The sequence below is a fragment of the Polypterus senegalus genome, chromosome 11, assembly GCF_016835505.1.
Source record: "Polypterus senegalus isolate Bchr_013 chromosome 11, ASM1683550v1, whole genome shotgun sequence".
NCBI classification, from domain to species: domain Eukaryota; kingdom Metazoa; phylum Chordata; class Cladistia; order Polypteriformes; family Polypteridae; genus Polypterus; species Polypterus senegalus.
Window position 1 is genome coordinate 42,052,276 of NC_053164.1, and position 24,749 is coordinate 42,077,024.

The 24,749-nt window shown below is 42.4% G+C and overlaps 1 protein-coding gene across 2 annotated transcripts; it reads left to right on the forward strand.

Moving 5' to 3' along the window:
• Positions 1 to 1,920: 1,920 nt before the first annotated feature.
• On the forward strand, positions 1,921 to 21,186 carry LOC120538881 (cholesterol 25-hydroxylase-like protein). 2 transcript variants are annotated; one of them, XM_039768462.1, is made up of 3 exons: positions 1,921 to 2,114; positions 6,224 to 6,870; positions 20,119 to 21,186. In XM_039768462.1, the coding sequence occupies exons 2-3, from the start codon at positions 6,449 to 6,451 to the stop codon at positions 20,492 to 20,494; spliced, it is 798 nt and encodes a 265-aa protein (XP_039624396.1). In that variant the 5' UTR covers positions 1,921 to 2,114; positions 6,224 to 6,448; the 3' UTR covers positions 20,495 to 21,186. The 2 variants fall into 2 exon arrangements, with proteins under 2 accessions (XP_039624396.1, XP_039624397.1); XM_039768463.1 differs by having other exon boundaries at positions 6,228 to 6,870.
• The last annotated feature ends 3,563 nt before the right edge of the window (positions 21,187 to 24,749 follow it).

The window sequence follows — 24,749 nt, forward strand, 5'->3', positions numbered from 1 at the left end:
AATAATTCTTATACTTAAAACACTCACTGAAGTAAATATGCCTCACAACCTCTTGGCATGTTTCAGTTTTTATACTATATCCTCTTGATCCCTTCTCTCTTTACTACATGTGGACAGAGACCATACAGTAACTGACCCAAACATATAAGAAGAAACAAAACAAAAGAAGAATAACATAGAACTATTGCAGTGGTTTAACCATTTCAGATCAATTTGAATGTGAAAACTCACGCAAACCCCATTCACTTTTGTGTCTACAGATCCACCAACGCATTACTCAAGTTGCAGTCCATCTTGGTGGTTCTCAAAATGAGAGGCTTGAGGGAAATTTTGTGAGGTGGCCTGAAGTGGTTTTACTCTTCTATTCAAGCGGATGGAGTAGTGTGACACAACAGCAGACAGTGGTTCAGTAACACCCTTGTTTCTTTAAGAATTTTATTGTGGCAGCTCGTATATAGTGGTGGTACACTCATTATAGACATTCACACATTCTTGCAACAATTCTTTTATAGATACTCGGCAATCAAAGTGGCTTATGTTAAATTAAAAAAAGATCACATGTCATCTTTAAGTGACAGATCTAATAGATTGATTGAAATGGTTTGCAGAAGGATATAATAATTAATAAAGCAAGCACTTATTGGACAAAAAAGTGAAAAGCTCAAAAGTCAAGCTTATTTACTGCACCATGGAATAACATGCTTACTTATTGAAGGTGAGGTTTATCTGCTGTGTGCATTATGCTCACCAATGACAGTTTAAAATATGATAGCTATTTAGAGAAACAGCATCCGAGACACATTAAAAAATTAACAGAATTCTCTTATCTCAAGGACAGCAGCCTGCATGGACTGCAGGGAAATCAGAACTAAGAACAGGAAAATTTCTAACAAAGCACAAATGGTGTATTTAATAGCCAAGTGATAAAAGCCTCACACAACTGGTGAGAGCCTCGTTTGTAAATCTGTAGCTATAATAAGTAAAGTTGCACATGCGGCGATAAGTTTGTTCACCGTCATGAAAAAAATCCACCCCTTTGTGATACGAATTTGGGACACCTTGATGACCTGCTACGAGACATTAAAGGTCAACGGATTAAACGAGTCAATGAAAACGACCGATATAAGTGGGTCTGCTCAGCCATGTTTATTTATGCATTTAAATTCACACAGCTGTTAAAAGAAATAATGTATAATGTAGTGGAAAAGTTGGGGCAGTTATGACCTTCATGTCACATGGGTGCTCAAAAGGAAAACGGTTGGAAAATGGCCGGTCTAAGTGGTCAATCTGAGATGAGTTCCTAAACCTTGTTATATAGTAATGTTGTTCTGTCTTGTTCTTCCTGCTTTGAGTATTTTAAAATTGTGTAACTTATACTCTGTGTAGCTTGTGAAGTAGAATATGTTTGGTTTTCTTCAGGTTTAAGCTTGACAATTTCTGTGTTTCAATTTCATTTGTGATATCACTGTTACTTGGTTGATTATTTTATTTGTCCCATTATGTTATTTTTCCAACTCTTTTGTGCTGTTTCACCAAGCCTGGGTAGGGGTTGGAGGCACACAGATCTAATGGCCCAGGAGTTCCCAATTGCATTTTTCTGGTATTTCTTCCTTCCAGGCCATGATTTCCTTCTATTACATCTTGTTGTAGCAATCCTAATGGAACTACCATATTCTGTGCGAGTTATTTCAGGCCTTTGACCCTTTGACTTGATTCTTCAACAGTGACATTCTTTTTCCTTGGAATTCCTTCTCTGAAATGTACAGTGAATCACCAGTGAGGAGAGCTGTAAATCGGAGTATTAAGTAACTATACAAAGTAAAAGCGTGGGAGACAATTTGTTGCCAAAACTTTGCCTGTGTCTAATTCCATGCACAGAAAGTCATTAAAGGATCTTTTAGCGGATGGGACTGCCGGCAAACAGCGGTCGCATTTGTTTGAACAGATACTTCACTACACCATGCTTACATTCATTATAATTTAGAGTTAATTTTTTTCCACTCAAACGTCATCTCCAGAGGCCACAATAAAATCATCGTGCTAATTTCCTTAAGGGGGTCAGATTTCTGTGATAAATGCTGGAGTGGTTGATGTAAGTGACAATCCGTGTTGAGGTGAGTAAGCGTCTACTGCCATGTTTTCTTACTTTGAAAGTGCCGAACATAACAAAGTCAGGAGACAATTGATATTGCGCCATGTGAAATATGAAAGCAATGGCTTTTTTATGTTTGGCTCACCTTATATTTTCTCAGAAAATCTTTGTGTGGCTGTGTGAGTATTGCTTTAATCCTTTCATGTGACCTCCCTGATGAAAACTAACAATCTTCACTACGAATACTTTGTATACCACAATTAACAACACACAGGCAAATGAAAGCCCGGGCTTCTTTGAGTTTTGTTTTCCATCTGTTTTCTCAGAAAATCTTTGTGTGTGAATGTTACTTTTGTGTTCCTCCAAGTGACCTCTGTTATAAAAAAAAAAAAGAAATAATCTTCAGTGTAGTATTATTCGAAATCCTTAGAACTATGACTACCATAAGTAACAACACAAAGGAATTAAGTCACTCGCTTAATCTTATGCAGTGGATATGATCGTAATGATAATGATACATTTTACTTAAAGAGTACCATTGCCATCTTTTAAACACCTCACAAGTATGAATGCAGAGTATAATTAGTATATCCGGGGCAATTTTTTTACAGCCAGAATGGCAGAACTTTAAATGAGTTACAGGTAGAGACTAAACTGGAAACCTTCTGGTTTAAAGTTCAATACTCTAAATCAGGGGTGCCCAACTCCAGTCCTGGAGGGCCGCAGTGGCCGCAGGTTTTCATTCTAACCCTTTTCTTAATTAGTGATCTGTTTTGCGGCTAATTAACTTCTTTTGAATTAATTTTAATTAACTTGGTTGGTTTTTAATGAATTGCTTCATTTCTTTCCTTAAAAGGCACCCAAACAGAAGTGAAATCCGACGTGAGTGAAACAAGAGAAGACCAGCTAAGTCAAGGCCTCAAACTCCAACCAATTTCACTCCAACCAATTGCTTAATTAGGCTCTGATTCTTGTTGTTAATTAAGCCTGTTCTTTAATTCCATGGCTTGTTGCTGCTCTCAATGTGCAATACCAGACATATCCGAAATTGTGGACTTTCTCTTTTCTAAGAGCAGATCAGCATTCCATAGACCTTCACCTTTCTTTATTTTCAGATATTGTATGATGGGCACAGTTTCTGGTCCTGTTTTGGCTCATTTTGTACCTCATTATTGTTTGGCTGCTAATTAAGGAAAAAGAAACAATTCAGGGGTCTGAGTTTTCAAGAGCACAGATGTCAAACTTGAGTCCTGGAGGGCCACATTGGCTGCAGGTTTTCATTCTAGCCATCTTCTTCATTAGTGACCAGTTTTTGCTGCTAATTAACTTCTTTTGCTTTAGTTTTAATTAACGTGACTCAGGCCCCTTTAGTTGTCTCTCTTTTTTTTCCTTAATTAGCAGCCAAACAACAATGAGACGCAAAACAAGCCGCCACATGACCATCTCACCTGTGCCCATTACACAATATTTGAAAATAAAGAAAGGTGAAGGTGTCAGTAAGGTTGATCTCTCAGATCACGAAAACATTTTGAGCATTTTAAACAGACTCATACCCTTTGTAAACAAGATATGAATCCAAAAGGAATAAATACTAATCAAAACTGAACTACAGGGCATGAACATTACAGTTTGGATAAACATAAACTGCTCTGCTGTAAGGTGAATTCCACAAAAAAAAAAAAAAAACCTGTAACATTTTTAAACAAATTACTAACATCAAGTTTTCTCCAATATTGCACAAAGATACGGGTTGGACAATGGATGGATGGATAGCAGAAAAAAATAAAACAATTGTAAAATTTCTACAGAGGAAACTTCAAGTTGTGCAACAGAATCTCCAGTCTGTCCACAGCATCTGGATTCAGAGCAGCATAGTTACATGTTAGAGCATTTCCTCCAGTGCTGAAAGCCCTCTCAGAAAGGTTGTTTGAGGGATGCACAGGTACTTTTTTGCAAGTTTTCCAATTTGGGCAAATGTACCACATATACTCGCAGATAAAGTCAGGACTTTACCGTATAATTTCCGGTATTTTATAATGTCAGTCATATAAGTTGAATGTGGAAAACTCACGTTATTGATCCAAGAGATTATGATATGCTAACACCCACCTGAGAGAGTAACCACGGACCACGCTGCCTTTTTTCTATGTATTGTGCCTACATGACCACACGATAATACCCAAACTATTCTGAAGCAACATTTGTTGTATCTCACACCCTCATACACCTTTATCGTAAGAGCATTCCTTATTTACGATGGAGCATTCGATCAGAATAAAATATGAAACTGGTCTTAAATTAAATGTCATTGGAGTAGCGAAAGAAATTGGTAACTGCGGTGCTGCAACAATATTCGATGCATCTGAGAAACTGATGTGAGATTGGAGCAGGCAAGAAATTGTAAAAAAGAAAAAATGAAGTGTCGCATTTTTGAACGGGCGCATAAGTCGAGGTCTGATTTTATGATTGATTTTTCACATTTCAAGACCGACTTATACGCGAGAATGTATAGTACTTCTTGAATTTCCCTTCACTCAAGTGGATTTACATCAATTTTCACCTCAGGTATCATCAAGTAGCTCTCTCGTCAACAGTGTCCAGGACCATATGGTTAATGTACTTGAGAACCAGTTTTTCTAGGCACTTCATGGCGACTGGTGTGAGTGCCACTGGCCTCAAGTCCATTAGGGTGGATGTGTCCGGTCTTTTGGGGACTGGTATGATGGTGGAGGATTTGAAAATACGGGGGACTACTGCCTGGGATAATGACAGGTTGAAGATGTCAGCATACACATCAGCTAGTTGTTTCCCACAGGCCTTCAGAACTCTGGGAGAAACTCCATTGGGTCCCACAGCCTTGTGGGGGTTCACCTTCTTCAGAGCTTTCAAGACCTGTGTATGTGTCACCTGGAAAGCAGTATCCGTGGGGTCACTGGGGGCCTTTCAGGGTGTGTCTGTGTTCAGCCTGTCGAACCTGGCATAGAAGGTGTTAAGGCTGTCTGGAAGGGTGGCATCTCAGGGGTCTGTGGTTGTTTTTATAGTTCTCCTGTAGTTTGTGACAGATTGAATTCCCTGCCACATGCTGTGCATATTGTGGTTGAGGTAGCAGCCTTTAAGTTTTTGTGAGTGAGCCCTTTTTGCTGCTCTGATGGGCTTCTGTAGCTCGTACCAGGCTCTCTTATACTCCACTTGATCTCCTGACTTGGAAGCATCCCGCCACTTCCTGATTTTCTGTTTTATGTCCCCATTAAACCAGGGTTTTTGGTTGGGGAACATACACATAGTCCTGGGAGGGGCACATATGGACGTGCACCAACTAATGTAGTCACTCACAGTCTGTGTGTATTCATGAATATCGTTAGTGGCCTCTTTGAAAATGCTCCAGTCTGTGGCGTCTAAGCAGCCCTGCAGACTATGAATAGAATGGTTGCAATGTACATGCAGGTACAGCATCTTCGTTCCACTTTACCATTGCTTTAACATTGTTGTCATTATTGTACCTACTTTCTGTGAGAGTGTTTTAAATAATGAAGGAAAAAAAGGGCTTTGGAATCAAAGACCCCTAACCAAGTTGGCTTGCAAAATAAAATGCGGCCAATAAGCATATATTTCTTACGGAGATAAAAATAATTTGTTCAGACTTTTTTTTCTTTTGCCTGACACCTACAAGGCTCTGTACATCTGGTGTGCCGACCGTGAATGCCAATGTGATTGTTTGTGCATGTGCAGTAGTCTGTCCTGTTAGGTTACGCGAGACAGTGGGTGAGTGGACTCTCAAGGCATGTTTTTGATTGTAAATTGGCATTGGGTGTAAGAGAAATCATGCCTACGGCCAAATAATGTTGGATAAGTGCAAGCTCCCTGGACCACAGTATTGGTTAAAGTGGGTTCAGGTGATGTATGATTGGAAACATAAAATAGTGTGTGCTAAAACTTAGTAACCAGATCTGAATTTGCAACAGAGCAAATTTAATTGTATTTTAATTCGAATTATACAATAAGGCAAATGTCTACTTTGCTTTAATGTATCTCTAATAAGGCTGTAATTAAAAGAAACTACTGGAATGGATTTCTTTGAGTCAGAGTATAGTTTGTTAAATGTTTTGTTTCTCTCTGTCTCTTTTTCCCTAGTTAGCTAGCTTTCTTAGGAAAAGTCCCGTCAGATGGAAGACTATAAATGGTGGGTTCAGGGAAATTATTAGTGCTTCAAGAAAACCAGGGACAAAAAAAGAGGACAGCATTATTCAGATGTGACTTTAAAGCAGAAAGACAGAACCTATTAGTGCACATGCAGTTTGAAGCAAAGGTTCTTTTAAGGACACTCTGGAAAAATCTTACTCACTCAAAAGCTCTGCAATGAATGGCACCTGTCAACCCGGTGATAATTTCCTCCTGCAACCCATCTGGGCAGCTATCCGAAGTCATGAGGACTTGCTGCTTTCCAAGATCTTTCCTACATGCTTTGTCTTCTTTGCTCATTTGGTGGCTTGCTTGTACTTCATTTTGTTGGACTTCATGGCACCTCATGTCCCCTGTCTTTGGCACTATAAATTAAGTAGTCAAGATTCCAGAAACACAAAAGCACTATGGGAATGCCTGTGGAAGACTGCCAGCAACCAGGTGATGTGTGTCCCATCGGTCTCTCTGCTCTGCACCTATCTACACCCACAGAGACTCCCTGACAAGGCCCCCTCATGCTTTTGCCTGGCATTTGAGGTCGTGCAGTGCCTGCTGCTGTTTGATGCCCTCTATTTCTGCTGTCATTTCCTGCTACATAGGTAAAACAACTTTTTTGTACTCTTTAGGAGTTGTTTTTAGTACATTTTGTCTTAAAACGTAATTTATAACATGATTCATTATTGTACAATATCAATTTTATTTTGTATGTGGTCCCGAGCTGCCCTCAAATTAAAAAAAGGGAACATAGCTGTTTGATCTCACTAATAATAATAATAATAAATTTTACTTATATAGCGCCTTTCCCATGCTCAAGGCACTTATATATATATATATATATATATATATATATATATATATATATATATATATATATATATATATATATATATATATATATATATATATATATATTGTAAACCTGGCCCGGACAAAGACAGGTGGACATGTTGTTAAAACACCACCACACGTTTATTAAATACAATATTTACAACAAATGGTCACACAGACCCAAATAATGGTCACTAAGACCCAGTCCAAACAGTGCACACAAACCCCAAACACAGTCCTGGCCACAAATGCCTTTCTTCGGGCCAACTCCACTCTCTTCTGCCTCGTCCTTCTTCCACCCGACTCTAGCCTCGAATGAATGGAGACGGCCCCTTTTATATGATTCCCGGATGAGCACCAGGTGTTCCCGGCATTCCTCCTCTGGCCACGCCCCAGCGTGGCGGAAGTGCCGGCTGTCCTCCCGGCTGCTCTCCGGGCCGCCCTAATTTCCCCAGCACTTCCTGGTGTGGCGGAAGTGCTGGGGTAACAGGTCCAAGGCATTGGGCCTCCTGGCGGTGACCACGGCCCCTACAGGGTGGAGCTTCCATGCCCTGTACCCGTGGCCCCCAGAGCAACCCGGAAGGCCACCCCCACGTGATCCAGGGTGGGCACAGACCCACATCCGGTCCCTCATGACGTCCCGGCCGGGTCATGGCCCCTGGCATCCCTGACAATATATACATATATATACTGTGTATATATATATTTTTTTATATATAAAACTACATGTAGGTATGCAGAGGATTGCAAAAATTGGGAGCAAATGCAGCATACTAACTTGATCAGGGTAACATTGTGAATGAAGCAAGTGAAAAACTTTGTACATCTTGTTCTGGTGTGGCATTTTTAACTCTATGCTATAAGAAATTACTTCCGTATATACTTGCAGATAAGTCGAGACTTGATTTTACCCTATAACTTCTGGTATTTTATAAAGTCGGTCGTATAAGTTGAATGCGGAAAACTCACAGTATTGGTCCAAGAGATTATGATATGCTAAAGCTCACCTGAGAGAGTAATCACAGAGCACACTGCCTTTTTTTCCTTTGTATTGTGCCTACGTGACCACACAGTAATACCCAAACTATTCTGAAGTGTTGTTTTCACTGATTTGTGTTTTTTGTATCTCACACCCTCATACACCTTTATCGTAAGAGCATCCCTTATCTATGATGGAGCGTTCGATCAAAAGAAAATATGAAGCTGGTTTTAAATTAAACGTTGTTGGTTTGATTTAGAAATTGGTAACTGCGCTGCTGCAACGAAATTCGATGTGTCTGAGAAACTGATGCGAGATTGGAGGAGGTAAGAAGATGTAGTAAAAAAAAATTCTTTTTTGAACAGGTGTATAAGTCGGGGTCTGATTTTATGATCGATTTTTTGGGTTTGAAGACCTGACTTATACGTGGGTATATACAGTAAAATAAAATGATTGATAAGTAAGGTCCAACTTGTGAATTGCCACAACAAAGCCAGAAACTGTTGTAGGCCACCAAAAACTCACACAAACGCCAGACCTGCCGTATTTTCAGATCTGGGCTCACTGGGTTGCCCTTACACCAGGCCTCAACAGAAATGGTAGGGTTCAGTTGAACATAAGCTTAAAATGGGACACCAGCTTTCAAAGTTCAAAAATACCTTCTGTAAATATATTATTAGAAAAGGCAGGAAGATCACTGTCAAACCTCAGGCCCACAATAATAGAACAAAGTTTCATTAAAATTAAAGAATGTATGTGAAAAATTCAAAATAAAGGTTTTGCCTCTACTGCAAAGAAATCCAATTTTAACTTTAACAAGAGCAGAGGTCAAAAATGCGAGAAATCAACTATCAAAACTAGAAGCTCAAAACTGTTAATCAAAATCAAAATGCAATGTTGAACTTTCTGTTCAACACGCCGAGACAGTTCCCCAAGCTGCACTGTTAGGTGGCCCTGCCTCCTTGGGCTCCACTTTAAGTAGAAAGGGCAGATAACCAAAACTAAAATATCCAATATTAACATAATAAAGTAAAGCAAATGGAATCTCTCTCTCCCTCTAATATATATGTTTAAAACTGAAAGATTACTGACTCATTCATTCACTAAATTACTCATCAACAACAACATTATTTCCCATTTAGTTAAAAAGCTTAAATTTGGCAAGATTGCACATCCAAGTCAGTACGTATCCGCTAAGAAAGGACATTCACATATATTAATACTTAGGGTAAAAACACCTCCTATAAAAGAAAAACAAAATACCTCAAAATCTCAAAAATGCTTTGACTGTTTTGATTTAAATTTGGTGATGTTACAGAAAGAGGAATATTGGCCAACACATTTTTTTTCTATACTAATAAAAGGCAAAGCCCTCACTCACTCACTGACTCACTCACTCACTCATCACTAATTCTCCAACTTCCCGTGTGGGTGGAAGGCTGAAATTTGGCAGGTTCATTCCTTACAGCTTCCTTACAAAAGTTGGGCAGGTTTTATATCGAAATTCTACGCGTAATGGTCATAACTGGAATCAGTTTTTCTCCATTTACTGTAATGGAGATGAGCTTCAACGCCGTGGGGGCGGAGTTTCGTGTGACATCATCACGCCTCCCACGTAATCACGCAGTACATAGAAAACCAGGAAGACCTCAAACAAGCGCTCAAGAAAACATGCATTATATAATTGAGAAGGCAGCGAAACAATAAGAAGCGAGCGAGTGACATATACTACCATATATTCATGAGTGTTGTCAGCTCGGAAAGAAAGCACGATGTAAACCTAAACTTTAAATTAAGTTCATAGACAGGCTACCGCTGGCGTTTCACATACACACAGGTAATGCGGGATACAAGTTTAATGAGAGGACGAGGATATAAACGAGTTTTGATCACTTTGTAACTAAGTTAAAATTGTAGGTGAAGGGGTGTGCTTATGCAAATTCGAGAGACTGTGTTTGTGGGGATTGACAGTTAAGGCGGTGGGGAGTCACGTCATCATCTCCCCTCCCACCTCATTTTGCTCTGAGCTGAGCTCCGCGGCTAACGCTGTCTTCCGAAGCAACTTCGTCAGACTGCCACCAAATACTCACAGAAAAATCCACAAGTTAATACACACGCTGTCTCTATAGAGTTTCTACACACTGAATCCTCCAGGCACTACTTACAAAAGGTCACATTGACAATCGTGTTACGTTATTTTTAAAATCTTTCCTTTTCTTAGCACAAGCACAGCCGAGAAGCTTGATGCATGTGCTCCATAACGCGTTAAAAATAATGCATTTAATCACACTTTGCATTACAAGCAAAGGGAGCTTTTGTCAATGCATGATTTCCTGGTACACGGATTACATTGATCAGCATCCCGATTCATTTTACCCTCGCACCACCTTAGTTTGAGAAGAAGTATGAAAAAATATGAGGTTAACAAAGAAAAACAGATCACCAATTCAAACTTTATGAATAATCGATTCGCCATCAATAATTGTTTTGGTAAAGCCATCCTCCTTTCATTTTATAATTTTTCCGCCACTAGCCATGATTAAATGAACGGTAAAAAAGTAAGAGCAAAGCGAGGGTGACTTATTTAGGCAGGCATATATATGACAGCAACACTCATGACAATGTCAATCATGTTACGCTATTATTAAAATGTTTCCTTTTCTTTTTCATTACTTCTTTAACACACTACTTCTCCGCTGCCAGGCGCGGGTATTTTGCTATATATATATATATATATATGAATGACCTCCAAAGAGAGCTGAGACTTTTGATATCATGAACGTGTCTGCAAAAACTGTGGTCTCCTGCCCTGCAAAAGTCGAGCAGCCAGCGCTGCGGCATAGCTGTGCCGCCTTTGAGACGCTGACTGCGCTTCTGCCTTAAGTCAAAGTGAGCACTTTTAATTTTTTTCATCCTCCCCCTGCGCTATAGCCCAGACAAGTGCAAACACGGACCCCTTTTCTACATCACGGCAAAATAATATTAAGGCGATTCAACAATCGAGGCGAGGCACAAATTTGAACGTTCACATAGAAAATGTAATTTCAATGTACCTGTACTTCTTAAAACGTTAATGTTTTAGTGTTTAATAACTTATAGACTATAATTTATTATTTTTCCCTTGCACTCAGTGACCAAACCTATACACACACATATAGACACATACAAACATACACACAAGTATATGTATGTGTATATATATATATACACACACACACACACACACACACACACACACACACACACACACACACATACATACACACATATATATAATTTGTGTGTGTGTATGTATGTATGTGTGTGAATATATGATGTAGATAGGTATGTATGTATATATATATATATATGTGTATATGTAGATATGTATATAGATATGTAGATATGAAGATATGTATATATATATATCTATATACTGTATATATCTATATATATATATATATATATGTCTATATATATATATGTCTACATATATATATGTATGTATGTATGTATGTGTATATATATTGTGAACGCTGGCCCCGGCACAGACAGACGGACAACATTGTTTCACCACACACCATTTATTTTCACCAATATATCTACAGAAATGGCTCACGTGCACCCCCAGTGCCTTCTTACACCGATTTCCCCAAAGTCCAGGCCCACAGTCTCTTGTGCCTTCCTGGCCGCCTCCAGTCCTTCCTTTTGCTCAGTCCACTTCCACCCGACTTCCACCAATCACTGGAGGGAGGCGGCCCTTAAATAATGCCCGGATGAGCCCCAGGTGCTTCGCCTCTAGCCACGCCAAGCGTGGGCGGAAGTGTCGGCTGTCTTCCTGGCAGCTCTCCGGTGCCACACAAAGTCTTCCCCGGCACTTCCTGGTGTGGCGGAAGTGCCGGGCTCCCGGGATAATTAGGCACCGGGGCGCCGCCTGGCGGTGGCCACGGGTCCCTACAGGGCTGGGCTTCAAAGCCCTGTACCAGGCCCCTTGCCTAACCAGGACGGACGCCCCACTCCGCCTGGAGGAGGCACTCGCCTCCTCCGTCCTCCAGCGCCCCGCCGGCTCCAGCCCCAACCGCAACCGCACGGGATAAACCGGCATCGGGCACCGCCTGGCGGTGACCACGGGCCCCTACAGGAAGGGCTTCCATGCCCTCAACCCGTGGCCCCCAACAGAACCAGGACGGACGCCCCCTCGCGGTCTGGAGGAGGCACAAGCCCTAGCTAGCGAGGACACGTGGGTCCGAACGGCACAACCCGAAAGGGCAGCACGTCCCCAGTGAGGGTCCTACTATGTCCCCAGGGTCCAACACGGCACCCTGGGACATCTGTCTTCGGCACCCTCGCCGCGCAAACGCCCCTGTGGTCTGCGCCGCTCGCCTCGCTGTTCCCCAGCGGGTCACCGTAGTCCTCCCGGCGTGGAGCACTCGCGAGCGCCCGCTCCAGGAGGGCAGGTCCCTGTCGACGTCGGCCTCAGCGCCGCCGGGCTTCGCCTGTAAAATAAAGGAAAAGAGGGCCAGAAGCACAGCCAGGACACTCATCCCGGCGCCCGTCGGTCTCCGTATCGACCGTGCTCCTGCCCTCCGACAGCCCCAACTTGCCTGCGAAGTCCTCCGCCGCAGGTTCCATGCCCGTCCGTTCGGCCTCGGCACCGCTCTCGCAGGCAGCTCGTCCAGCCGCCCAGGATCTCCTCTGCCCATCCAGAGGGCGGCCCTTCTCCGACGCGCACCCAGCGCCGCGTCCTCTCTTATCGGAGGAACCGGCATTCACCCTTCGGTTCCTCCTTTTCTTGGACGCGCTGACGGTCTGGGGCTGAGCACAGCAAAAGCTCAAATCCAGCCCCGTCTGCGCCAGGCAGAGCGACAGGAGACAGCTGCAGGCTTGAAGCGCAGGGCGCTAGGACCCAGGGCACTCAGCAGCCCCGATCCTACCAGCCCTTGCGTGTTCGAGCTCCTCGCCCGCTAGCTGTCTGCACCGCCGCACCCGCTGTTGGGAGGTTGCCTCACCGAGCCGGTCGTCCCGTAATCGGTCGCGGCCATGTTCGGCGAACCCCCCCCCTTGCTCTACGGAACGGCAACACTCACCACTCCCGCCGTGTTCTGCCTGCCTCCGGTTCCAGCGCCCGCGCCGATCCTCCGTCTCAGTCGGTGGCTTTCTCGACGCGACCGCCATCTCCATCAGCTGCTCACACTGGCGGCGAGAACACGAGCAGTTCCTCTAAAGGCGGCTTGGCGGGCGAAGGACTCCTCCGACGCGACGCCGAGCCGCTGGTGGAGAGAGAGACAGACGTCGGTGGGCTTACCTGTCCATCAGCTCCACGCGACGCCTGCCTCCTCTGGGCCACTCCCTCTGGCCCAATCGGGTCTCGGTTTGGCACGAGACTGGCATTCCTTGGGCCCGCCTCTATCCAATCATCGGCGGGCACGCAAGACACACCGCCAATCCGTGCCTGTCAGCGGCGGGACCACCGCCCGCTGCCATCTTGTCTCCCTGCGCTGGGTGCGGAGGCGTGCCTCCTCACCGCGTTGTAGCTGCAGTGATTCCTCGAGCCGCAGCGGCTCCGATTCCGCAGCCTCCTTTGCTGCCTCCGTAGCCGCACTGCCGACAGCCCGTGGCCCGGCGCTCCTGCCACAGACGCGGATCCGGTCTGTCCCTCCCTGTGGAAAACAAGGTATGACCGACCCCGAAGGGCCGATTACTGCAGGGCAGGGCACTCACCTCCCGGATCCCGTCTTGCCGAGGCCCCCACCTCGGTGTGGCCTTTGCGTCGCCACGCCGGCCTGGCTGTCCGTGTCGACAGCGCGACTTTCGGAGCCCGCTGCCCTCCAGCGAGGCCCGCTCCTCCTCCGCACCCGGGGATGGCCTCTCTTCATTCCGGCGGCGGTTTCCGGGGTAAACGCCTCGCTGGGTTGCGTACGGGCGCTCCCGCGCCAGTGTGTGGGTCGCTGCTGCGCTGGGCCGTTCACAAAATATTTATAAAGACGGGGTCCCCCCCTTTTAGCAGGGTTGGCCCCACGTTGGGCGCCATTGTGAACGCTGGCCCCGGCACAGACAGACGGACAACATTGTTTCACCACACACCATTTATTTTCACCAATATATCTACAGAAATGGCTCACGTGCACCCCCAGTGCCTTCTTACACCGATTTCCCCAAAGTCCAGGCCCACAGTCTCTTGTGCCTTCCTGGCGCCTCCAGTCCTTCCTTTGCTCAGTCCACTTCCACCCACTTCCACCAATCACTGGAGGAGGCGCCCCTAAATAATGCCCGGATGAGCCCCAGGTGCTTCCGCCTCTAGCCACGCCAAGCGTGGCGGAAGTGTCGGCTGTCTTCCTGGCAGCTCTCCGGTGCCACACAAAGTCTTCCCCGGCACTTCCTGGTGTGGCGGAAGTGCCGGCTCCGGGATAATTAGGCACGGGCGCCGCCTGGCGGTGGCCACGGGTCCCTACAGGGCTGGGCTTCAAAGCCCTGTACCCGAGGCCCCTTGCCTAACCAGGACGGACGCCCCACTCCGCCTGGAGGAGGCACTCGCCCTCCTCCGGTCCTCCAAGCCCCGGCCGGGCTCCAGCCCCAACCGCAACCGCGGGATAAACCGGCATCGGGGCGCCGCCTGGCGGTGACCACGGGCCCCTACAGGGAAGGGCTTCCATGCCCCTCAACCCGTGGCCCCCAACAGAACCAGGACGGACGCCTCGCGGTCTGGAGGAGGCACAAGCCCTCCTCACGCCCTCCTGGGCGCCCCGGCGGGGCTCCAGCCCGGGCCGGGGGCCACAATATATGTGTGTGTGTGTGTATATATATGACAGCAGCAATCCAAGCTGTGAGAAAACAGTAAAAGGAGGCGTGTCAGACGTCGTGGTACATTTTCTGATGCAGCTACCGAAAACAACTTTGTGACGCTGCCGCCAAATACACTAAACAATTACTTTGACAATCATGTTACATTATTTTTAAAATGTTTCCTTTTCTTTTTCATAACTTCTTTAACACATGACATCGCTGTGAAGCGCGGGTATTTTGCTATATATATATATATCACAGCAACACTCATAACAGTGACAAAACAATTACTTTGACAATCATGTTACGTTATTTTCAAAATGTTTCCTTTTCTTTCTCTTTTCTTCTTTAACACACTACTTCTCCGCTGCCAAGCGCGGGTATATATATATATAGATAGATAGATATATATATATATAGATAGATATGAGAACAACATATATATATATATAGATACATAGATATATATAGATAGATAGATAGATATGAGAACAACACTCATATCAATGACAAAACAATTACATTAACAACCATGTTACGTTATTTTTAAAATTTTTCCTTTTCTTTTTCGTACCTTCTTTAACACACTACTTCTCCACTGCGAAGCGCGGGTATTCTGCTAGTTTGCCAATAAATGTATTATTTGTCAATATTTAATTATATTTTGCTAACTTACATGCTGTGCACTGTGCTTAGAGGTGAATTATGCAAATGAATGATGCAGCAGAAATGACTGACAGCTTCACTAACCTGGACAAGAAAAACGAGACATGATCACATTTGCAGTGTACAGTCATGTATAAACTGAAAAGAAAAAGTTTGGCGAAGGTCAAGAAAGATGCAAACTCAATGGTTAGCAAGAGCACTATAAACCCTAATGCCAGAGCCAGACACTGTGTCTGTGAGTATTAGTGTTGCTTTACTAGAAGCAAAAAGGTAGTGTGAAAGAAGTAGAGGAGGAAGTGCTGTCCTCAGATCCAAAATAGAGAAAATTATATCTTCTTCTTCTTCTTTCGGCTGCTCCCATTAGGGGTTGCCACAGCAGATCATCTTCTTCCATATCTTCCTGTCCACTTCATCTTGTTCTGTTACACCCAACACCTTCATGTCCTCTCTCACCACATCCATAAACCTTCTCTTAGGCCTTCCTCTTTTTCTCTTCCCTGGCAGCTCTATCCTTAGCATCCTTCTCCCAATATACCCAGTATCTCTCCTCTGCACATGACCAAACCAGCGCAATCTCTCCTCTCTCCCAACCGTCCAACCTGAGCTGACCCTCTAAGCTACTCATTTCTAATCCTGTCCATCCTCATCACTCCCAATGTAAATCATAGCATCTTTAACTCTGTCACCTCCAGCTCTGTCTCCTGCTTTCTGGTCAGTGCCACCGTCTACAACCCACATAACATAGGTGGTCTCACTACCATCCTGTAGACCTTCCCTGTCACTCTTGCTGATACCCTTCTATAACAAATTAGTCCTGACACTCTTCTCCACCCATTCCATCCTGCCTGCACTCTCTTTTTCACCTCTGTTACTCTGTACTGTTGATCCCAAGTATTTAAACTCATCCACCTTCGCCAACTCTACTCCCTGCATCCTCACCATTGCACTGACCTTCCTCTCATTTACACACATGTATTCTGTCTTGTTCCTCCTGACTGTCATTCCTCTCCTCTCTAGAACATATCTCCACCTCTATTGTTGTCCGTGGTTACAGCGTAAGTAGCAGGACTTCAACCCACAACCTCAGGGTTTGATGTCCTGGGTGCAAAGCCTTAACCACTGCACCACACTGCTTGCCAATAATATTAGCCTTTGATTTAAACCAAAAAACTGTATAAAGAAAAAAATTTAGTTACATAGTACTTCTGATACATCCGATTTACTGTTGGCACTATAACTGAGGTCCATTGTTTTATGAAATTTCCCTAGTGAAGCTGGGTAACATACTTTAGCTAAAATCAATAATGAACAATAGTATGACCTAAATACAACAAAGATAAACCAAAAACACTCTAAACAAAATATATAAATAATATTCAGGCAACAAAAATATTAAATAGACAAAAACATACTTGAGCCAGGAATGAGACAGTGGCCGGCCAGAACACGTGACTTTTCCAGCATTCAGCTGTTTAACAGTTTTTAAATAAGTGATAAGTTTAAGGTCTGTGAAGATGGCAAATATATTATTTCCATCCTCAAGCCAGTGCCTGCATTGGAAAACTTTTACAATTCCCTAAATATTAAGTTTTTCATAATATATTTTTCCATTGCTTTATCTTCTGGACAAGATAGGGTATAAACATTTCCCTTAGGCAATGGAGCACCAGCCAGGAGATTAGCAGCACAATCAATTAGTCAAATGAGGTCAAACACTATATGACATGTTTTTGTCCATTGTTTGTTATAAAAATCTGAAAAATCTTGATATTGAAGTGGGAGAGTATCTGTGGTGAAATGGAAGATTGACATACATGAGATGTATCTGTGTAACAGCTAGGCCACCATGAAACCAATTCTGTACTTAGCCAGTGAGTCCATGTGGGATTACATTATCCTAGTCAGGAAAGCCATAAAACTAGTTTTAGTATAGAACTTTCAATAATAAAAAACAAGATCCTTTCCTTTAATACATTAAACTACAACGCAATAAAAGTGGAGTAAAAAATTCTAACAGGACCTCCTTTGATAGAATGAATTTATATATTATACTTTATTGGGTAACTGTTGTACCTTTAATTGCTAAACTTGATCTTGAAAGTTTATGAATTTTTCTTTTTCCCCACAATTAACTAAAGTCAAAAGTTAAAAAGTCAACCATTTCAAATGACTGGTACCTGTAAAAAATAAAATAACAGAAGCTAACTGGCTCTTTTTGAAGGATATGCAAGGTAAGCGGTTCAAACAACAGCCTATACGGATGAGGCTCAATACTACTGTGTTCTGGGTGGGTGCTGATCACACTGGGTTTAGACCCTAATGAGGCCATTTTGTATTTCTTTCATTTTCACTCTTAGACATGGAAGTGTACTTTTTGGCGGGTAGTGACTAATAGGGCAGAAGTGGCCTGGTACAGGACAAAATATGTTTCAGAACCCCTTCAGTACAATGTAAAGACCTCTCTTTAAGAAAAAACAAAAATAATACTATTTTTAGATGTTTTCAGCTTTTATGTTTTACAACAAAAAACCTTCCTTTTGGATTCCCTGTTTTGATAGATTGCAGTCATTTCATCTTTATAAATAGGGATTCCTTTCTCAGAAGATCAGAGAACCGTAGACCCAGCCCAACTAAACCCATAAGAAACTTTTAAATTTGAAATCTGAACCTTTAACTGGTCCCTCTCTTTTTTTTTTTAGGAGATGCAAACAGATAGAGAGATGCATTGTCATAGATGCCCACTGTTTTGTCTTTGGTATGTTTGCAATATTTTTGAATGGATAGGCAGAAAATACCGTGTACTGTATGAAACAGGTATTTTATAAATCTTTAGTATGTTTTGAAATGGTGGACTGTAACAATCCAACTAGAAAATATAGCGTTAATATGTTTTGCTTGTGCACAGACAGTACAGCTGCCCTCCACATCATAATTGAATTCAAACCAAAATGGCCAGCACAGAAGTATTATAATAGACCATACTTTATAACCATGTGGGATAGTAAAATGTAGTCTACATGTTTTTAACAAAGCGGATTGTTTATCACTTCTTTTTCGGTTTCTTACAATGAAAAGGAGGCATACTTGCACTTAGAAGTGATCAAATAAATCCAAATGGATGGAAAGGGCATTTTGGCCGATCAGGGGAAAACGGCACGGTCTTGAATCACTATAGCCTACGTACATGTCCCTGCTCCCAGACCAATAAGCAAATATCATCACATTCATACACCTCTGGTGATGTGCTATAACTGCTTAATGTTACTGGAGAACGAGGAGATTTCGGACGAGCAGTTTTGGTTGAGCAAGCCAAGTGCATGAAATCCTCACTGTAGTTCATGCAAGTTGCATGACTAGTTGCAGATGCAGAGCTCTTTAGTTGGGAATCTTTCTCTGCTACAGCACTGGCCAGATCCACATTTCACATATTCAGCGGTGCTTTTTGAGGCAGGCCATATAGAAGATCACTCTTTTCAGCTACAGTTGCTCTTTTGGCAGGTACATTGTGTGCTGTGTGCTATGATACTATGGGGATCTCCATGTAAGATATTAAAGCACAGGTTATCCTGGAAAAAAATGAAAACACAGTAAAATATGATTTTTTAGTAAACAGGTGTCTGAAGCTTCCATTTTTGGCAAATTGATAAGACCAAATCCCCCATCCTCCCGCACAGTTTTTATTCAAGGGGGTCAACTGTGTCCAAATGGTGTCTTATCAGAGGTTCATTGCAGAATGCTAGGATGAAGCTTTACCCTCAATTTCTGTGCTGTGTGATGGACCGCCGGCAGCTCATCCCGGCCGACACATCCAGGACGCCAGATGGCATCTTCCCTACAGCCTAGAGGTGCCCCGGATTCCCGCAGGGCATCATGGAATATGGAGTTTGGCTTCACAACCCTGCTGGGTACTCTGGGGGCCACCGTGTGATGCTGCAGGGAGATGAGGAGATTTTTGTTTCCCATATAGTCCAGAAGTACTCCCAAGTCATGGAGACGCAGGAATAGAAGTACTTTTGGACTGAAGAAAAAAGTAATTCTCCATCTGACCCGGAAGTGCTGACAAGTCACGTGAACAGAAGAGGAGAAGCACTTCCGGATCAAGAACTATATAAAGGATTATGGGAGACCCAGCAAGCAGAGCCGGAGTTTGGAGGGAGTGTGACGGAGCTGCTGGGAGGAGAGGAGAATTATTGTGTTTGATAGTGTGCATTTATTATTATTATTTATTATTTGTGTTTACTTGTTTATGGTGGTGGAGGTGCTTTAGGGCACTTTGAAGAAGAAAATAAAAATACTTCTGGGTGCTTTTAAACCAGTGTCTGCATCTGTCTGTTGGGTTTCAAGGGGCAACAGTGCCCTCAAGCATTCACATATTGACAGCTGCTACTATCTGTATACGTGACCCTGAGTAAGTCACATCATCTACACGTACTCCAATGGAAATGGTTTTCATAGGCACTTTTGATTTTTAACTCAACTTGCACTGAAGTGGTAGCTACATAAACACTTGTAAATTGATTTATGCCACACTTTGATTAATGTAGATGGTTTTATATGCCTTTTGCACATTTGTATGTATAACTCATCTTATATGTCTTGTTTCTTTTTATAGAGTACCTTACCTGTATCAGAAGGTTCACAGTGTGCACCATCAATACCAGGAGACCTTTGCTCTAGTGGCCCAGTACTCCAGCCCTTGGGATGCAGTCATCTTACAAATGACTGCTTTCTTTTGTACCGTCTTGTTGCACTGTCACCCACTGAGTGAGATGAGCTTTCACCTTTTGAACATTTGGCTCTCGGTAGAGGTTCATTCTGGCTATGACTTCCCTTGGGCATCTCACCGCATGGTACCGCTGGGACTTTTGGGAGGGGCTCCTTTTCACAATCTGCATCATCAACAATTTAAGTGCAATTATGCTCCATATTTCACCCACTGGGACAGACTATTTCAGACATTTGTACAGACATCAAAAAAACAAATATAAATATCATAGTCTCCTTGTTGTTTGCTATTAATGTCCTTTATATCATCTCTATGTCTTGTTATCTGCCCATCTTTCTCACCTAATTGAGAATGGAAATAGAGCTGTGAGTCTAGAGATTTCTCTCCAGACAAGAGAAACATAAACCTGGAATAGGAGGCATACACCTAGATGATGAGGAAAGAAAGACAGATATTGCTGAGCAGGGTAAGTGGCCCAGACATCCACACATATTAATGGATCGTATACCCTCTAAAGACATATACATGTCTCGATATACTCCATGAGTGTTTATAACAGGGTAGTCAGATTCCGGTAGCACCTGCCTTCTGAATATGTTGCAATGGAGCTTACAGATTCAATATTTCCCTGTTATTAAGCAATGTTAAAAGATTTTCAATCATGTGACAGGAGGAGCATGAGTCTTTACTCTAGCATTTTATACATGTGCAAAAGCCTTTGAGTCTCTCTGTAGTATTTTGGATTCTGTTTGTCTACTGTGTCTTTTTGATTACCATTATATGTTCCTTTTCCCTCACTACATTTGACCTAATGCCTGATTAACCCAAAACCTACGCAATCACAAATGAAATTAAAAAATACTATTTGCTTTATCTGCTTGCCATGCCTTTTCTCCTGGTAGATTCTCTAGATCTGTCCTCTCACTATGGCACGTCTGTCAGGCTTAATGGGGAAAACGCTCCACTTTCTGAGCTCCTGGCTCAGTTTCCTTACTGAAGAAGCAATGTTTGGGGCTCGCAGTGCAAGAGAACATGTGCGTTATTTAGAGTATATTAGTGTTGGTTGTGAGCATTTGGCTAAGGGCACAATAACTATTGAACTGAACAGTGTATATATTGATCAATATTAAATTAGTTTATTCTGTTTTTCTAATCACAAAAGTGAGTCTTTTATAAATACTATAACATTTACTTTGCAAATGACAAAAACTCAAGAATCTCAAACAAAATTCAAAGTCAAGAACTTGGATATAGAAAAGGCCCTTAAAAAGAATTGCTTGCAACTAATTATTTATAACTCTATAATATATACAGTTTAACATTCTCAAACCAATCAAATCCAATTTAGAATCACAGAGGACAATTAATAATAATAATATATTTTATTTATTAATAATATTAATAATAATACATTTTATTTATATAGCACCTTTCCCATGCTCAAGGCACTTGCAGAATTTACGAAAGAACAGTAGGGTATACAGTACGTATATGGCATTGTACAAACCAGATAAATAAATAAAGAAGATTAAGATAGTAAATTCAGAGAAAAGCCTACAGACAACATAATTGATGGCCTAGCAGACACACCTACAGGTTACATGAGCATCTTGACAGAGAGGTAAACTGAGAGAAGGATAGTAAAGTCAAGGAGAGCTAAAAGCCTTCCTGAACAGATGAGTTTTGAGTTGTTTTTTAAAAGAATTCATGGAGTCAGCTAAACTAATTAATTTCGGCAGGTCATTCCATTCTGGGCGCTATACAGCTGAAGGCCCTGTCACCCATGGAGTGAAGATTAGTGTGGGGCACAACAAGATTGCCAGAATCAGAGGACCTTAGTGGGTGGGCAGGCACATAGTGATGGAGATGGTCACTGATGTAGTTTGGCGCAAGGTTATTTAAGGCTTTGTAGGTTATTACTAGGATTTTATATTCGATTCTGTAAGACACAGGGAGCCATTGAAGACGGAGCAGGATGGGTGTGATGTGCTCGCTGCTGCTGGTTTGAGTAAGGACTCTTGCAGCCAAGTTTTGAATAAGCTGGAGCTGTGATATAAGATTAGAAGGGGCACCTGCCAGTAGGGAATTATAATAATCAATGTGGGATGTGATATAACCATGGACAAGTTTCTCAGCATTAGAAAAGGAGAGGAATGAGCGTACACGGGATATGTTACGGAGGTGAAAGTAAGAAAGTTTCTTAATGTGATTTATGTTGTCGGAATAAGAAAGGGAAGAATCAAAAAGTACACCAAGATTCTTTGCAGTAGAGGCAGGTCTGATGAGATCACCGCCAAGATGGACTGGGAAGGACCTCATTTTATTAAGTTGCATTTTAGTCCCAATTTACAGGAGTTCAGTTTTGTTGCAATTTAATTTTAAAGAGTTCTGCTCCATCCAGGTATTAATTTCACTGAGGCAGGTTGTGAGCTGAGAAAGCTCTGATGAAGTTCTACTTTTAACATTGAAGTAGAGTTGAGTATCATCTGCATAAAAATAATAACCCAGTCCAAAGCTATGAATAATATGGCCAAGGGGAAGCATATAAATACAGCACTGGGTACAAGACAGAAATAATCCTGGACAGGGTACTAAGACATTGTAGGTCTTACTCAAACTTGCCAAGTTAGAGATAGATAGATAGATAGATAGATAGATAGATAGATAGATAGATAGATAGATAGATAGATAGATAGATAGATAGATAGATAGATAGATAGATAGATGGATAGATCACCTATTTATGTGCAACCACCTACTGTCATGCCACGAGATAAATACCCAAAATGGGTGTGATGCATATTAAGTGGATGGCTTGGAGAATGCTTAGCCTGATGCCACACACATTTAAGCACACGTCTTGCAGCTTAAACCCTGCAATCATCTGCAGGGAGGTGGGAGGTTGTTCTCTTGCTCTCACATTCTTTTCGTCTTTGTAACCCAAAGGTTCCTCATTTGCATCTTAGTAGTGGCATGTGCTTGAAATGCACAATAGAGTAAATTCTTGGACTGACATTTTGGGTTTTGCCTATTTAAAAAGGAAAGCTTCTCTTATAAAAGCTACATTCCACAATGTTAGAGCTTACTTTCATGATTGTTTTGTTAAAGACTCATACCTTTCTGCGCACCACCACTGTAAAGTTTAAGTATCGGTAGTCTTTCTATTAGCTTCACTCTTGCTGTGATTGTGGCCATTAGCTTCTCGTCTCTATCATTAAAAAAGTGTCACTCATAACACTACACATTTCTTGTTCAGTGCAACATTTTCAATAAACTCTGAAGATTATAGCACATGAAAATTTCACTAATTCCATTCAGCACTGAATGCATTCCCATTTGAAAGTTCACTGACTCCTGAGAACTTGTGTCTCTCAGGGTTGTTCCACAGACATTACACAAATAAAAAACAAACTATTCCATAACATTTTATTAATTTCACATTTTTCTCTTCCCTGGTCTCAAAAAAGTTGATTGTTTCCCAAAAGAATTTTGACGACTAACGTAATCAGGACACATTAATTAAAGCCAACGTTGTACTGAGATGTAATGGCAAACATTGCTGAGTCATTATCTTTCACCCAGATCTAATCAAGGATTAAATTCAGGACTCTTTCAATATTCCCTGCTCCCACACAGAAACAACTACTCATTTCCAACCACAGCACAGCTAGGAGGGAAGCAAAGTCACTTTTGACTTGTTACATTCAGGATCAGCCAAAAATTCCATAAACTACTAAACAGATAAAATGCCTAGTATCACGATGTTTTGATTTTAGGATCTGTTGTCACTTTTCCAGAGAAACAGAGACAGTGCTTCCAACATAAATTAAATATGTGAAGTAATTACACTTTAACAAATAGTGAATGTTTTGCAGACGTATACCCAGTCATGGATTGCATTCATTTTAAAGTAAACTGCACACACAGTTCCATCACTTTGTCCAGTTTTCCAGCTGATGCATATACCAGTTGTAGTGAAAAAAATTACAACCATGTGAAATGCCCACAAAGTACAAGGAAATCTGATTTGCACAGAGCAACAAAGAATACAAAATGAGAAACAATCCTGTATGGGACAGCAGTTAATTGCAGAACAGTAAGTCAGTCATTTTCCAACCCGCTATATCCTAACACAGGGTCACAGGGGTCTGCTGGAGCCAATCCCAGCAAACACAAGAACAAACCCTGAGCAGGGTGCCAGCCCACCACAGGGCACACACACATACACCAAGCACACACTAGGGACAATTTAGGATCACCAATGCACCGAACCTGCATGTCTTTGGACTGTGGGAGGGAACTGGAGCACCCAGAGGAAACCCATGCAATCTCCACGCAGGGAGGACCTGGGAAGCTCTTCTTACTGTGACGCAGCAACGCTACCACTGCGCCACCATGCCACCCTAATTGCAGAACATCTGGGGCCTCATGCATATCGCCGTACTTGCGTAGAACTCACACTATAACATGGCGTAAGCACAGAAGAGTAAATGTGCTTATGCACAAAAAAATCCAGA

What these genes read in the sequence shown, in the direction of transcription:
- LOC120538881 (XM_039768462.1), top strand. Translation starts at nt 6,449, where the DNA reads ATGAATGGCACCTGTCAACCCGGTGATAATTTCCTCCTGCAACCCATC. An exon ending in TGTCATTTCCTGCTACATAG is followed by an intron (nt 6,871 to 20,118) that starts GTAAAACAACTT and finishes TTCTTTTTATAG; the next exon opens with AGTACCTTACCTGTATCAGA.